This window comes from Aricia agestis, chromosome 10, assembly GCF_905147365.1.
Source record: "Aricia agestis chromosome 10, ilAriAges1.1, whole genome shotgun sequence".
Classification (NCBI taxonomy): Eukaryota; Metazoa; Arthropoda; class Insecta; order Lepidoptera; family Lycaenidae; genus Aricia; species Aricia agestis.
The window spans coordinates 14086866-14103445 of NC_056415.1; the positions used below are offsets into that span (position 1 = coordinate 14086866).

At 41.6% G+C, this 16580-nt stretch overlaps 1 protein-coding gene and 1 non-coding gene across 2 annotated transcripts in view; both read right to left on the reverse strand.

Moving 5' to 3' along the window:
* Nucleotides 1-889: 889 nt before the first annotated feature.
* The window catches only part of LOC121730964 (dual specificity testis-specific protein kinase 1), a 128584-nt gene continuing 112893 nt past the window's right edge, over nt 890-16580 (reverse strand). Inside the window, exons 3-9 of the mRNA XM_042120217.1 lie at nt 14223-14344; nt 4614-4809; nt 4244-4329; nt 3166-3295; nt 2831-2956; nt 2094-2752; nt 890-1970 (exon numbers count right to left, since the gene is read on the reverse strand). Of these exons, the coding sequence (XP_041976151.1) occupies nt 1712-1970; nt 2094-2752; nt 2831-2956; nt 3166-3295; nt 4244-4329; nt 4614-4809; nt 14223-14344 (1578 nt within the window). The 3' untranslated portion in view covers nt 890-1711. The remainder of the gene's footprint in view (nt 1971-2093; nt 2753-2830; nt 2957-3165; nt 3296-4243; nt 4330-4613; nt 4810-14222; nt 14345-16580) is intronic.
* Trnat-agu lies at nt 5944-6017 on the reverse strand. Its single transcript has one exon. It is a non-coding gene; the product is annotated as a tRNA-Thr (tRNA).

Consider the following 16580-nt stretch of genomic DNA (forward strand, 5'->3'; position numbering starts at 1 on the left):
CTAACAATTCGCATAATTAATACTTTGTTTTATTCATTTCTTCAACTTAATTTTCATTTTTAATTTGGGGTCAGTAGAGACTACTTGTGTGAGTTTTTTGATGCGCCTTATTAAGGGTTAAACAATAGAAATATAAAAAAAAACGATTATAAACAATTAAATAAGTATTGTTTTTAAGAAAAAAAGTTAATTCTAAAAATCATAATATTTTCTAGGGCATAAAGTTAAGAAAAAGAAATTTTTAAAAGCATCGAAATAGTCCATTTGTTTATAATTTTTTGTAAACAAATATCGGATTTTTTTTTAGTTAATACAATATTTTATATATCTTTCATTAATATAAAACAATTACTTATATGATGATAAATGAAACAATTTTTTCTTTGACAATATTACTTGGATTTCTATTTTTTGTATAAGTTATAAAATTATTATTTAAACAAAGTATTGATTTTTTAAAAACTTTTATGGCGTGATCTGTACATGTGTAAAAAAGGGCTCCACGAACTGAAAAATTATTATTTACGAAAATTATTTAAACATTTTTTTTAATGTACAATGAGGACGGAAGTTCGAGAAAATTTCTTTAGTTAACATTTGTCCAATTTGTTGAAAAATTAACTTTAAGTCAAATTTCCAACGGGAGCCCGCCCGTATCCGCCCGTGTTTTAGCGTTGGCCCTCAGGGCCGGGACACAAAAACACGATACGTCGTCGTATCGTGTTTTTGTGTCCCGGCCCTTAGATCTCTCTATGTCAAATCTAACATTTCTTTTTAAACATTAAAATAAAAATAACATTCTAAAATTAAAAAAAGATAGGTGAAAATAATTGCGAAATTATCTTATCAACTCCCAAGCGTCCCAAGCGGGCCGCGATAGGTGATAAAAATAGATTTCCAAGAAGCGCGATCGAAGAATTAACCGGTTAATTTGGGTTTTCAAAATCGTTTGTGTGTTAGTAACCGGTAACCTAAATCATTTTGGTTACGTAAAAACCGTTCGCTTGTTTAAACGGTAAATAAAAGAACGATATATTTACCGGTTTTTAACCGAAATAAACCGGTATTTTCAAACCGGTTCCGAGCCCTGATATTTACAAACCTATTAACTGGCAAGTGGGTTCTAATACTGTATATAAATTATAAATATTAAAAAAAAAACTTTAACCTATACCTAACCGTTATTTACACAAAATCTAAGTGTTAAGGTGCGCACATGTTATGTCGGGCCTCATATTCTCTACACTGCGGTTCGTCATAATATGCGCGTACCTCTAAAGTACAAGTCCACAGTCCAGGCGACTCGACTCGACGCCACAAAATATATTATTGTTCCTTGTGAAGGCTATTTCCGTTGAAATTTTACTACAAAATTTCAATGAAGTTTGATTAAACTTAAAACTCGGTGCGACATGCGGGGCGTATAAGCTCGCGCATATTCGACCCCAATGTCGACATAAATAACAATAAAATTACAGTCCTATACATTCCGATCACATGCGGGGTAGTTTAGAGTCCGCGTCCGTCGTTCATGTAGGCGGGTGACGTGACGTGTGTCACTCGAGGTGCGACTACCGCACTCGTCCCACTACGCACTCACGCACTCACGCACGCACAGTCTCGGACATCACGGTTCGGGGGTGGCTTCCCCGGGCCGGCCCGCGCGCCCTCACCGGTACATGGAGCAGCGGCGCTCGGGCTCGCCCCGCCGCTACGACTTCTTGTCGAACAGCGGTAGCTTCGACTTGACCGCCCCCTCGCACACCAGCAGGCGCCGCCCTCCGCCTCCCCCGCCGCCCCCCGCGCCGGCCCCGCCCAGCGCCAGCAGCTGGCCCGCCAGCTCGCCGGCGCTCAGCTCGCCGCCCTGCCGCTCGAAGTACTCGACGATGCGCGCGATCTGCGCGGAGCGGGCGCGCGGCGCGCGGTCGTCGAACAGGCTGTCGGAGCCCAGCGACGCGACGTCTTCGCTGCTGTCCGTGTACACGCTGCCGCAGCGCGCGCCGCCGCAGCAGCACGCGCGCAGCACGTGGCCGGCGCCCTCCTCCGCGCCGCACAGCACGCCGCCCTCGTCCTCGCCCTCGGCGCCGCCCCGCCGCAGCGCGCCCTCGTACGCGGCCAGGCAGTCGGCGCAGAGCCGCGGCCGCGGGCGCTCACGCCGCCACCACCAGCAGCGGTGGCAGCCGAGCAGCGCGCAGGGGCAGGCGGCCGCGGCGGGCGCGAGCTCCTCGGCGGCGACGCTGAACACACCGGACTCGCAGGAGCCGCGGCGGCGCTCGTCGCGGCGCGCAGGCGGTGGGGAGGGTGGCAGCGAGGCGGCCCGCGGCTCGTCGTCGTCGCGCCGCGCCGGCTCGCCCTCGAGGATCTTGTGCACGCCGCGGAAGGTGTGGAGCGCGCGGCGCGCGGGGCGGGGCGCGGCGCTGCTGTCGCGCAGCAGCATGATGTGCGCGAGGCGCAGCAGGCGCTGGAGGCGGGGCGGCGCGGGGCCGGGGGGCGGGGCGAGCGCGCAGGCGGAGCGGTGCGGGGGCGGGGCGCCGGCGCGCTCGGCCCACTCGAGCTCGGACAGGGAGCGGCGGTGAGGGGGCGCGGGGCGGCGCCAGGCGAGCGCGCCGGGGCAGGAGCGCGGCCCGGAGGAGTCCGCCTCCTCGCCGTCGAGGGAGGTGTTGGGGGTGGCGACGGCGTCATCGAGGCCGGCGCGCACCTCGCCCAGCTTGCTCACGATCTCGGGGAACAGCGGCCGCGCCGCGGGGTCGTACTGGAAAGATGTCGGGCACGTTACTAGTGAGTCGGACGATCGACGCAGGAGCCGGCGAACAACTGGTGTGGTACTCACGATGCAGCAGTGGAAGGCGAGGCGCAGCAGGTCGGGCACGGTGTCGGCGCCGCACAGCTCCACGAACGCCATGTAGTTGAGGCCGAAGTTGTCGGTGCGCGGCAGCACGTCCGGGTCCGCGTCCACCTGCACACATACACAAAACGTTCATACACACTGGTAATAGAGTACTAAGACTAAGGGTGCGTTTCCCCTAAGGCCTAAGTTGACCCTAATACGAGACGAGCATTAATAATAATAATCCGCTCCAATTCTCTTACTCAATACCGATCTTGGCTAATAGTCTTTAGATGGTCTCTAGAGTCTAGAAGATCCTTCAGCCGGCATCTACTCACCCTGGCGATGAGCTGGCACAGGATGATGCCGTAGGAGAAGATGTCGGAGCGGTGGTCGTAGAACTTGCCGCGGAGACACTCCGGCGACATCCACCACGGCGACCCCACGCTCGGCAGCCGGTAACCGGTGCTGGAATTTGATGATCAAAAGTCGGGTTATGTGCAGCCCAGGCGGCAGAAACATTGACACGACGTGTTATGTCAACAAAAGACTGACACTGGCCGTATACACACGTTTCTGTATTCAATTTCCGAATTCGTTTTCCGTATTCGGAATTCCAGGGGACTAGCAAACACTACAGACTACACAGTACACCCCTACTACACCGTTTAGTGGCGGGACCTACGCAACACATGACACCCGACCCGGTACACGCGAGCTCGCGTGCGCACTTCCAATCAGGTAATTGCACCATTTCATTAACCGTTTAATGTTTTCAATTTGATGTAAATAGTCGTTAATCGATTATTTTCGATCGTTTCTATCGACAGCCCAAGGCAAGTCGCCTGTTACGAAACACAACACAACTGTAAAATAGTCTAAATATTTATTTTTTTGTACGATTAGATTTTTAATCATGTGCCTATCTTCATTCAGCGTGACTTTTTACGGTACTTTGATCTAGAAAAAAATTTGAACTTAATACCATCGAAGAAATTGATTCATACGTCATTAGGTCGGGTTATGTCAATGCAATGTTAGCCGTGAATCGTTATCTTTCCGCTGGGTTTGACATAACGCGACCAAACTACGAAGGTCCGCCATCTGCATATGAATGAAACTCTCTGAGAATCCATTAGCTATGTACACACTATGCAATTTCATCTTCAATTTTCGTCATAATCTTTTTATTCAACTGTCGTTTGGCATATTCAATAATTGAATGCGTCAAAATCCACCCGCGTTGGAAAGAAAAGTGTCATAGCGTCGCGGGCATGCCTCACGTGCGATGTTGACTGCGCTATAAGATATAACGTATGCCCTTGATAAACAAAAAAGCAAAAAAGGCACAGTGTGGACAAAGCTATTGTCTATTGTCATCAAATGCATTTCTCCATGTAGAAAAATGTTACTTACTCTTGGTTGGGTATTTTGGCGGCTAACCCGAAGTCCGCGACGACGGCCGTGTAGTCGTCCTCGCCGTTCTTCTTTAATAATACATTCTGAAACATTAAGAAAATGTATGTAAGTTGTGACGTAAAGTAAAGTTGTCAAAGGTTTTACGAGACACCAATTTTGTTTATTAGATAGATTTTGAGGAAACATTGCAGTAATGCAGGCTACATTTTATCCCGGCATTCGCACGGAAACGGGAACAACCGCGCCCTAAAACTGAAGTCCACGCGGACGGAGTCGCGGGAAACAGCCAGTTAAATGAAAGTTAAATACAAAGTCATTGTCACATGTTTGGTCTATTTAATTAGCCGGCCCTCGTGTTACCACTCACCTTGGCGGTGAGGTCCCTGTGGAACACGCCCAGCGCGTGCAGGTACTTCATGCCCTCGGCCATGTCGGCGGCGAGCGACACCCGCAGCGGCTGCGGCAGCGGCGCCGGCGACAGCAGCAGCTGCTCCAGCGACCCGCCCGACATGTACTCCGTGAGCGCGTGCAGCTGGCCCTCGTGCACGCACACACCCATAAACCTGGAACGGGGTTCACATATTCAGTATTGGTCAAATTATCTTAGAAGATGATCCTGAAAGGACCAGATTCACATGTCGGTGAAGAGGATTTTAAATATGGAAACAAAACTGACGATGTTAAGTCCTCCACCTCCACTCTTTCATCGCTGCTAGTTTTAAGTAAGTACAGTAAAATAAGGGACATATACAACCCCTAAACCTAAAGTATTATGATTATCACTTTGTTTTGTTTAATACTCTGTGTAAGTGTCAAAATATTATCTTAAGTAGAAATTATAATGTTTATAATATAACGATTGAAAAATCCTATCCTAAGTCCTGAAGTAATTTATAAAAACTGATTTGATGTAAATCTATCTATACAAGCCGTTTGCATCTTAAACAGTTATGTACGCTCGTATAGCGGAGTCAAAAAACTACAAATCGCTAAAACCTATCAAATCATCAACGGTCATCAAATCCACAGTTAACAATCATTTCCTGTACATCTACGTGTTACGGTGTTACACAAGATACGCAGATCTGTATGTCACGCGACGTCGCGATGTCAGCAGCCAGGGATACGCGAGATCGCGTGTAGGGCCGGTAGAATTAACGCGAGAGTGTCACGCGAAATGGGAGAAAGCGCGGACGGGGTTGTAATACTTGTAAACAACTTCATTAGAAAAAAATGATGGATGAATAAATATATTGTTTATGTTCGTAATATATATTGTAATTTAATAGTAAATTCTTTTTGTAAACTAAATTAAAGTTAACTTGTTTAAAGCTGTAAGCAAACTGACAAGATAAAAACAACAGCTAATCCAAAAAAATCATAATAATTTAATATATATCAAAATTCAAAACCTGATAAGCTATTAAGTAACACAGTCCACAGATCTAATGATTGATATAAAATGAATGGTAGACGTTAATATTAAAATCAAATCATAATATAAGGAATGCCAAATTTACCAAATGGCATGGCATCCATTCTGTATTTTATATTTTATAAAATACATGTATTTTATAAAATACATAAACATACATTACATATTCAAAAAACGACTTCCAAAAACATTACTTGTAGCTTCACTATAGAAACTTAGAACCTCCTTCTTTGGAAGTCGTGAAAAAAAAGAAACAACCAGTAGGCCCCGACGAGATTCGAACTCGTGATCTCCTGTTTACTAGACAGGCGCTTTAACCAACTAAGCCACGGCGCCGACGATTGAACCGGCCAAATTATCGATATGTTGAAAAGATAATAATATTCGTTATTCTGTTGCGAAGGTCGGTAACGTGTCGGTAATCTCGTTCGTTATTTATGTATGACGTACGACATGATACAAGATAAAATAATATTATGCTGTATGATAATTGATAAATGATAATACAAAAAGTTTATAGTCTCAAAAATAACGTGTATACATATAATTAACATAGACTACTATATACCTTAGTAGTATATTTTTAAACCATCGTATTTAAACGACTAATCTCTAGTTTCTGAGGTTTCTTGATAGAAGTTTAATGACTAAAAATGCTGTTGAAGACCTTAAATTCCGTCAAAAAATCTTATAAATTAAGCATAAGTTCAATTGGATAATTAATTAAGTAATTTGGTACAGATATACTTTGAGCCCTGGGGTTAAAGTATACCTATCCGTTTTTTCCGGATATATTTTCCGGGATAAAAGTATCGTGATATTATAATTATGTCCTTTCCTGGGAAAGAACATATTATAATATGATATGATAGTAAGTTGTCTTACCGCTCTGGGATCTGGGTCTAACAGGTAGGCACTTGACTAGGTATATGACCAAAAAATACTCAATTGTATCCATACTTTAATAATATTCACTACACGTTAGAAAGGGGAGGTACAGTCTGGATATAGACAGACAGACAGACAGACAGGCTGAAATATCTTTGTTATCGGGTCCCGTTTTTACCCTTTGGGTAAGGAAACAGGGGAAAATTGTCCATCTTTGTACTTATACTATGCAGTATGCTGACACGGAAAAGTCACGGGCAACAGCTAGTAGAAAATAAATTCTTGCAATATCGTATTGTTTTCTAAGGTGTTATATTAATTTATAAAATAAAAATAATGACTTTGAAAAAAAAATAGCAACAAAGTTACTTTTAAAACGTCTTACAATAGTTTTGGTCATTGAAAAGTGTCTTACACTACATGATACTAGTCCAGAACAATAATCTACAAATTATATATAAATATTAGCCATTTGAAAATAAGTAAAGTAAGACTCATTTTTAGTCCACTTTGGTTCCTGGTACCTGACCAGGTGTCACACTTACGGCCGTTCCCAATATTTGATCTATCTCTGGTTTTGCCCTACTAGAGATAGGAATAGCTCACATTAGACATTAGAGAAATATATTTTATGTCAATTATGAGCTATTCCTATCTCTAGTAGGGCAAAACCAGAGATAGATCAACTGTTGGGAACGGCCGTTAGAGCTACACAAATTCGCAGGTATTCTAAGTACACGAGGCACTACTAATAACCTATGGTTTCATCCATCAGAGAGTAAGTTATGTCTTCCTTGTCATCCTTCTGGGATCCAGGTCTATATTGTCTATTTGTCATTTGACTATTTGATAATGCAATCTCTGATTGTCTACTGTCTAGTTATTATCTAGTTATACAGTAATTCGCATTCAATAAAAACAACAAAAGTAACTTCCTTTTACGTAACTTCAGCTCATTACTGCACCGCTGTTTGATACAAGAAGATGCATTGTTATCTCGCAAGTCGCAACCGACACGGAAACGATTGTTCGCAATAACGATTATACAACTCGATTATTCGGGTCGTCCGAATAATCGAGTTCAAACAGACATTGATGCAAAGGTCGCAGCATCATTAATTATAAAATCAAGAGTATACAAGTCATGAATTAGATTCGCTTCGTAAGGAGCTTATGCAATGGAACCTGCACGCCGGAGAAAACAATAAGTCTTTGAAGTCTCGGGTACTTCGATACTTTTGTTATGATTTACGTAATTCAGTACTTAGTTTATTGTTTTTAGAATACTAAATTATTGTAACTTAACTATTTTTGACTAAATTAGATGGTAGTTTTAATATTTAAATCTGGCCACACTGACAACGTGCAATCCCAAGGCTACGTTCGCTTCACTTGGAGTGGGGGTTGACGGGTAAAAATTGTGTATAAATACCCCAAGAGCGCAGTATGATGCGAATTTTGACGGAAGAACAATTGTAAGAGGAATCTCTGCCCGAAAGTGTACCACTGTATAATATTGTAGAATAAATGTATTTGAAAGTCATCATGCAGTTTCTTATCACTTTCAACAGTGAAGCTAGACATAACACTTAAAAGACAAATTCCGAAAAACCCAACCAAATCTCAATAGGCGGGTCCACATCAAGCTAGCCGCCTCGGGCGAGGCCCGCCGCGCGCGGCAAACGGGCGAGGCATGCTCACCGAGGACGAGGCGGACGGGCGTACACAGCAAGGCTGCCTCGCTCGAACAGCCTGAGTCATGGTCACAAAGACACGATGGCACCGCACGTACGCACAGCCGTGGCAGGCTGCCACGGCAGCTTATGCTTCTATTTTACTATACACAACTATCAAAAATAGGAGAATCTCATCTGTATGATCCTACAAAGACTCCATTTTTTTATCCTTAACAGGAATATTCATTTTGGGGCTGATTTTTCTCCAAGAATCTTCCCTCATCCTTCTGTTAGAGTGATTGGGATCCTTGGCATCCCAAAGCCATACATTTGCAGCCTATAAACTTATTAGTTGTCGACCCTGATCGTTAATTTTTGACCGCGGCACAAAATAAAACATGTGACGTCCACACTGCGCGAGGCAAACGACCGAGGCACCTTTGAGCTTTCAAAAAACCGACACCGCTCGGCTCGGCCGCGCGCGCGCTCGCCCGAGCGTGAGCACTGAGCATGCGCCCGCCTCGGGCGAACAACGTCCACACGTCCAAGCGAGCGTACGGCGCATGCTGCGCGAGGCGGGCCTCGGCCGCGGCGGCTCGCTTGGTGTGGACCCGCCTATTCTGAGAACATTGTTGATAACTGCTCTGTCGAAATTTGACTTAACCCAGCCTACCTAGCATAATCCAACGAGATATCTCACTCTACATGTTTTCTCGATGTTTGATGGTTTGTCTCTTCATCTCTATTCACCGTAGCATGACAAACATTTTTTCTCGCGCAGATCTATCATCGAAATTACACATTTTTATAGAGTTTGGTCGAGATAATGTCGAGATTTTGACATTATGAGATGAGTAACTACTCGTCTCATAATGTCAAAATTTAATTATCTCGAGAGTGAGATATCTCGTTGGCGTATGCTAGGTAGGCAGGAGTCAGAACTCAGGACGTATTTCACTATCCAATATACATAGTATACTATTTGCACATTTTGTGTTTCTGTCGGTCTGTACAGCATAAACATTAAACATTTATCTCCCAATAGATACCTATTCCCTTGGTTTTGGAAATCAATAGTTTAGCACTAAGAGTTCATCCATTAACTAGAATTTTTGATTGCCGAACGTCGGTAAATCAATCATTAATCAACAATGCTATGGAAAATATAAACTCATGCCAAAAAATCCTCAGAAACTTGGCATAAACCAAACGATACTTTTGTTCGAAGGGCCATCAGGTGGAGTGTGTCTGAAACTGTAAAATCTTTCAAGCCGAGCCCTTTCCCTTTTGTTACAACTTATACACAAAGGTCTGCTAAATAGAATAATGCTATCCGACCCTTCAGAAGGTACAGTCTGCAAAACTGCTTTCTTGTACATTTTTTTGGAAATAACATTGAATTAAAAAAACATTTTAATAATATGTAAACGATACGCACATAATATTCTTTCTGACTGAGCGAATGAAATTTACTTACTATATTTTTACTATAATATGTTTGTGACTGTCCCCTCGTATAGATACTATAAAATATTAACTGTCGTGCGGTTAATATAGTACGTGTCCTTTAAAATGGTAGCATTTAAGACACCATTTTACAATTTATTAGATAAAAATTAATTGAAATCTGTTTTAATTGAATTTCATCGCATCGTTCAGCGTTTGTGTGACTTGACCCTACTCTTTGACCCTAGGTTGAATGGAAGGTAGGTAGGATGGAAATTCATTGCATTTGCTATCTGTACTAACAACCTACCCACAAGCTTACATGAACAATGTTTAACGATTGTAGATCACCTAAGCCCTAAGAGTTAAGACCTAAGTGCATACGTTTTGACGAAAATGCATTTTCCACTTCAAACCAGTGGTTACTTTTAGGGGGAGAAGGGAAGCATTAAAGCCCTAACTTAGCGGTCTAGGCACACCGCTTCTAGCTCTGAAGGGCTTTCAAAATAATTAGATTTCGTTAATGGTTACTTCAAAGCGAACGTTAAGTCCTAACCATTAGTATAGCTCTACGTAAGTCTATAGAGTTCGAGACTGATTGAACAATTTTCAGGGATTCGTTCTTCAAAAACACTTAAAATGTCACTTTATTTCAGAAAAACATTAGGAGTCAAGTCACGTCGTTTTAGTCATTTGGATATTACTCATTTTATTAACCCCCGACAAAAAAGAGAAGTTTGACGTGTCTGTCTGTCTGTCTGTGGCATCGTAGCATCCAAACGGGTGGACCGATTTTGATCTAGTTTTTTTTGTTTGAAAGCTGACTTAATCGAAAGTGTTCTTAGCTATAGTTCATCATCATCAGCCAGCTCCGTGCTGGAAAATCGCGGTACATCTGGTTCGTGAAGGGCCGATTAGCAACTTGTAGTCGTTCGGTGGGCTTTATATTTTGTTTGCATTCTAGTTCGTGACATTTATGAATATTTACACATTAATGGAAAGTTGACCTGGTGCTGCAGCATCACCTGGTAATCAATAGGATACCCAACTCCTCACCAACTTAGAGCAATGGTATCGTGTTTGGGCTCATTTTAATTGCGACAACTAGTAAGACGTAGATAAACAGTAAATTTTTGCATGCTGCTGCTGCAGCATCACCTGGATTCTATAGGAGCCGAGCTCCATATGAACCCAAAGTGGAGGTTTCATGTTTGGACTCATATTGACATTCCTAAATGGTATTCATTGGGATACAATATGATCCTGTTGATAGGAATTATTCTGCACTATTAAATATAACGAACACAAGTTTAAAAAGCATGAAATAAAATGAAATTAAGAAATTTAAAAAAACCCCCGCCAAACAACTTTAAAAAGTAATGAAATAATATATTTTACTGACTTTAAGTTTAAATAATTCCTAAGTGTAAAGTGATATTTTAGTCCATAATTGTTGTCAAGGTGTGTCGGGGGACCGCTAATGTAGACTATGTTTGATTTCATATAACATTATAGTTTAAGGGTCAGTTCACACTTCACAGCGAACCGAATCGAGACAATCAGTGAATATGGCGATACAAAATGCAAAATATACTGTTGGCGGTCCCCCGACACACCGTGACAACAATTGTGTAGGCAAATATCAAATCCTGGTATGTCCACCATAAGCGAAACTTGGCAAATGAGAGAAATATGTTTTTTTTAACTTTATTCTCGGCATTTTTCTTTTTAACTTTTGACACAGACATCTTCTTTGCTCTTTCAGGATTCACCACACTAATTTGTATATACTGCGTTGTTCCATTTTTCTCACAAAAAGCCAATAAAATCGACAAGAGTTCAGTTTCGAGTATGGGTGTGACTTGCCGGGTTTTGATATTCACCTACACAATTATGGACTAAAATATCACTTTACACTTAGGAATTATTTAAACTTAAAGTCAGTAAAATATATTATTTCATTACTTTTTAAAGTTGTTTGGCGGGGGTTTTTTTAAATTTCTTAATACTGTTATTTATCATTTATGTAATGTAGATGATAAAATACCAACTTTTTTATCGCGATAACTTTATACATGCCACGTGCAAAATGTGTCTGTTATGTCCTTATGCTGAAACCGCCGATCCGATTAAGACGAAATAAAGTATGGAGATAGATTGGGTTTCGGGAAAAGGACACGGATAGTTTTATTGTGGCAAAATATATTATGCTTGTGTATAATTTTGGTCCAACTAATACCAATCTATGCGTGGCGTAGTTATACCTGCTTAGTTTACGTACGTGTGCACTTTCAGAGTTTTTAGGGTTCCGTAGCCAAATGGCAAAAAACGGAACCCTTATAGATTCGTCATGTCTGTCTATCTGTCCGTCTGTATGTTACAGCCACTTTTCTCCGAAACTATAAAAGCTTGAAACTTGGTAAGTAGATGTAGTCTGTGAACCGCTTTAAGATTTTGATACAAAAATGGAAATATTATTGAAAATTTTAAGGTTCCCCATAGATGCAACTGAAACAAAAAAAAAAAATCATTTAACCTATGCGTGTGGGGTATTTATGGATAGGTCTTCGAAAATCATATTGAGGTTTCTAATGTCATTTTTTCTAACCTAAATAGTTTGCGAGATACACTCTTCCAAGTGGTAAAATGTGTGTCCCCCCCCTCTAACTTCTAAAGTAGGGGCATGATAAAACTAAAAAAAATATATGATGTATATTAGGTACTACAAAAACTACCAACGAAAATTGGTTCGAACGAGATCTAGCCAGTAGTTTTTTTATACGTCATAAATAGTATACCTTAATGAAACTTTCATTAAATCAACTGAAATCTGAAAATAAATCAAAAACCTCTTAATTTCATAAAAATAAACCTTATTGCTGCTGCGGAACCCTTCATCGGTTTTTATTAATCTACGCGTGGCATACATTTTCGGCGTATATTCCGAAGGTCGACTAGCGGTTCGATCACTGACGCGGACGAGGATACCCGCCACACGGCCCCACATGGCCCCAACATGGCAGTTGGCACACCCTGACAGTTACGGTACCGATCGCATCACTGTGTAAATATTTGATCAGTTTTTTGCACACCGTATACCGACCCCACATTGTATGGTCGAGGTTCAGGTAGATACTTACCTTTTAAGTTTTAACCTATAGCTAAATTCCGTTTTATCTTTCCCGTCCTTCCTATCCTATCCTATATACCTGTCACCATACCGAATTTCCTATGAATAGGATCGGCCGGTTAACGTGGAGAGATGATTATGGTAAGGAATGCGCGATTTATGCGTGGCATTATGGTATTAATGCGTGGCATTCAATTTGGAAGCAGTATAATCGCTTACTGATGATCTGATACAGACTTATAGTAAGAGAATCCAGACTGCTCATATTGGCTAGCATCGGCCTACTTCGCGAGCAGTCTCCGAAGCTAGGTTGAACCGTGGGAAGAAGACCGAAATACACCTGCGGTTTGCGATTGAACAGTTAACATAGCATCATCATTCGTCAATCATCATACTATGTGCTATATCATATTTTGAACTAAGTTTAATATCTGCAAGCATGTACATTGTACAATGTACATGCAGACCGTGATAATTGTATGTTTTCTCATGTAAGTGAATTACTGTAAGTTCATATATGAATAAGAACGTTATGGGAAAATAAGTCTCTTAAACATAAAATCATTCAATAGGATTAGATCAAACGAAACAATAGGATGAACAGTGGATACGTTTTGTTCGAAATCAAAGTCACTAGTAAGAATAAAAGGCGATGAAAATAGAGGTTCGAGTTAAATTCATAACCCTTTCTCTATCAGGATTCAGGACAAAGAAACCGTTAATTGGGTTTGTCACATGAGCTCTCTCGGTTAAATTGAATCTCCGGTTTTCTAAAGTTCTGAATATTTAAGAAATTTTGTAAGGGCTAAAATCTACGAGAATGTTGAATTTTTGGGAGACACAAGGAACACGAGTTTTACAATCTACCTTATTCAGTTCATGCTACGGTCTTTACTTAAGCCAATAAATGCTGGATATGTTTACATAAGAGCAGTGCTAAATACGCACCGGAACGCGTCGCTCAGCATCATAGACAAATAGCGGACCTAAGCAATTTGGTCAGATTAAGTCAAATGTCAATGTAGGGCTTCACAGGCGAACGGCACTTGCTGACGGCAATCGACGGTTGCCGTCGTCGACTCGTGCCGTTCGTCTGTAACAACACTTACGGCGGTTCCCAATATTTGATCTATCTCTGGTTTGGCCCTACTAGAGATAGGAATAGCTCACATTAGACATTAGAGACATATATTTTATGTCAATTGTGAGCTATTCCTATCTCTAGTAGGGCAAAACCAGAGATAGATCAAATATTGGGAACGGCCGTTAGTCGCCGTGGCAGGACTGTCATCTACCATCAATCTAACGTAGCTTAGCAAAGTAACTAAACAGCACATAGGGGCAAACGAAGCACAATATTCTCCTCTCCTCCTCCACTCTCCAGTAAGTATTAGCACTCACCCTAGGATGTTGGGATGTTTGAGCTTGTTCATGAGCTGCACCTCCCGCAGCATGTTGGGGCGGTTGGCGCGCTGCTGGTTCATCTTCAGCACCATCACCTTGTTCGACGTCTTGTGCGTCACCTGAAAACAAAAAGTTTGAAAAATTGAAAACGCCTCTTAGACGGGAATTAGGGAAATATTTTGGAGTCATGTTGTAGTATCGTAATTTGCCGTATTGTTATAATTTTTCCATACGGTATATTATTGTGTGGAGACAGCGAAAGATATCAAATGGAAAAAAAACTGATTTCTGTGTGTATGACAACGTTCACAAACGAAAATCTAGAGTCTAGACTCTAGAGTTAGACGATAGAGTCAAATTTGTCGCCCGCGCTTTGCTTTACGACCGACACGATGCTGGATTCAATGGGTAAACTCTCTAGAAAGTTCGACCACAGTCCAGAGTCTAACATCTAACTCGCAGCCCGATTCTCATCGCACGAATCTCGGATCGACTAACTATCCCACTGGTGTAAGCTTCTTATAAAAATTGATAGTATTTTAATTCTGAAGCGATGATTTATTAATAAATATTAAATACTTTTCAAAATGGTCTTACTTGTGCCAAGATAACACCTATCGAGTAGAGTGAAGAGACAGTGCTTTCGGCCGAGCACATCCATACAAAACATACCAAGTGCTTGGCCGAGAGCACTGTCTCGCCCCTCTAAGTATCTACTGTGTAGGTGTAATCAGACCATTAGTGCTTACGACTCGAGAAATAAAAAGCTAGTCATCTTCATGCAGTCTCAGAATCTAACGAAGATCGCAGACACGAGAATCGGTCGCCAGAATCGTAAACAATGCGCGCGTCTATTTGCGTGTGGATCTGGGGCGAGCCGTGCACAGCGGATCAGATATCGCGGTGCCAGACTGGACCTACATTATTACCGGACTACTATGCCCCGATTCGGTTTTTAATCCAATTTTAATACAGCTGCGATCTAGTCCGGATCCTATGAAACAAAAAAAAGTTTTTTAATATGCGTCAAAATGCTGATTTTTAAATTTTTACCAATCAGAGCGTCTGGTGTGACCATACCAACAATTAATAGTCCTATTGAAACACAATTGTTTTTAAGCAACATGTAAATCGTATGTTACTTGTACTATTATCTATTCTGTGCTTATGTCGTGAGTGTGACTTTGTAATTTACATGCACCCATTGTAACTCTATCAAGCCTCCCGGAAATGACGGACCGTAGGACGAGTCAGACCTGGTAGGAGGGCTCTTGTACCCGAGTGGGACTCGAAACTGCGCCCACATCCAGTCCTACACACAGCGACAACATTTAAATTAGAAATCATTTACCCTGGAGGCTTAGACAAAGTAATCATATAAGAAATTTCATAAATATTTTTGTTGTCAACGTATTTTTAAGCTCTACTTCTGTAACTACATAGTTAAGTTTTCTTTAAATTCTGTAATGCATTGCTTAAGCGTTCAAACATTTTTGTCATTTATTAGTACGCTATAATATATTGTTGGAAGTTTAAATAGTCCAACACATTTTGCTTAAAAAATCTCATTTTAGAAATTAGGTTTCTATTCGAATATTAATAAGTAATAACACAGGTGAGTGTGGACTTCAATAGTGAAGTTTTTCGGAATATTATAGGAATATTCATTCGTTTGGAGTCAGCCTTTCCCAAATGAGCGATAAAGCCCCTTGTGGGCGCTGAAGGTCTAAAGGGGGGCGATGTGAAACCCAGAAAAAAATGGGGCGTTGTGTAGAGGCTTGGGGGTAGTTTCTAATTTCATTTCATCTGGATGCATTTCAAATTGAAACAATGGGGGGCGCTAAAACATAATTTGTTCTCAAAGTGGGCAGTAGACAAAATAAGTTTGGGAACCCCTGGTTTGGAGGGAAACCTCATAAAAAATGAGTCACCGGATGTCGAATGAATGGTTTGTTGAATGTTGTATGTATGCTGACTACTGACCCTCATCAACATCGCAAGTAACCCCTTCACTGCAGTCACGACTCGAGGCGCTGTCACCTGTCTCGTTACTGTCGGTGGTCACTCGTCACCGTCGCTGATCGTAACACTCATTTTAAAGTGACCACGACGCTCACGAATACCCGTGTTTCCAGAAACTGTTGGGTTTTCCACAATTATGCCGACTTGCATTCAGCTTCGGTAAAAGTTTTTTAGCACATTTTTTATTTCTCTTGTTTTTCGTATTTATAAAAGACTAGCTGTCCCGGCAAACGTTGTTTTGCCATAAAATTATTTTCGCTGTTTTCCTTTTCTCTTGAAGTTTTTTCTGTTTTTTTTTCTATAGACCTCCAAAGCCCGAGGCCTTTCCAACGA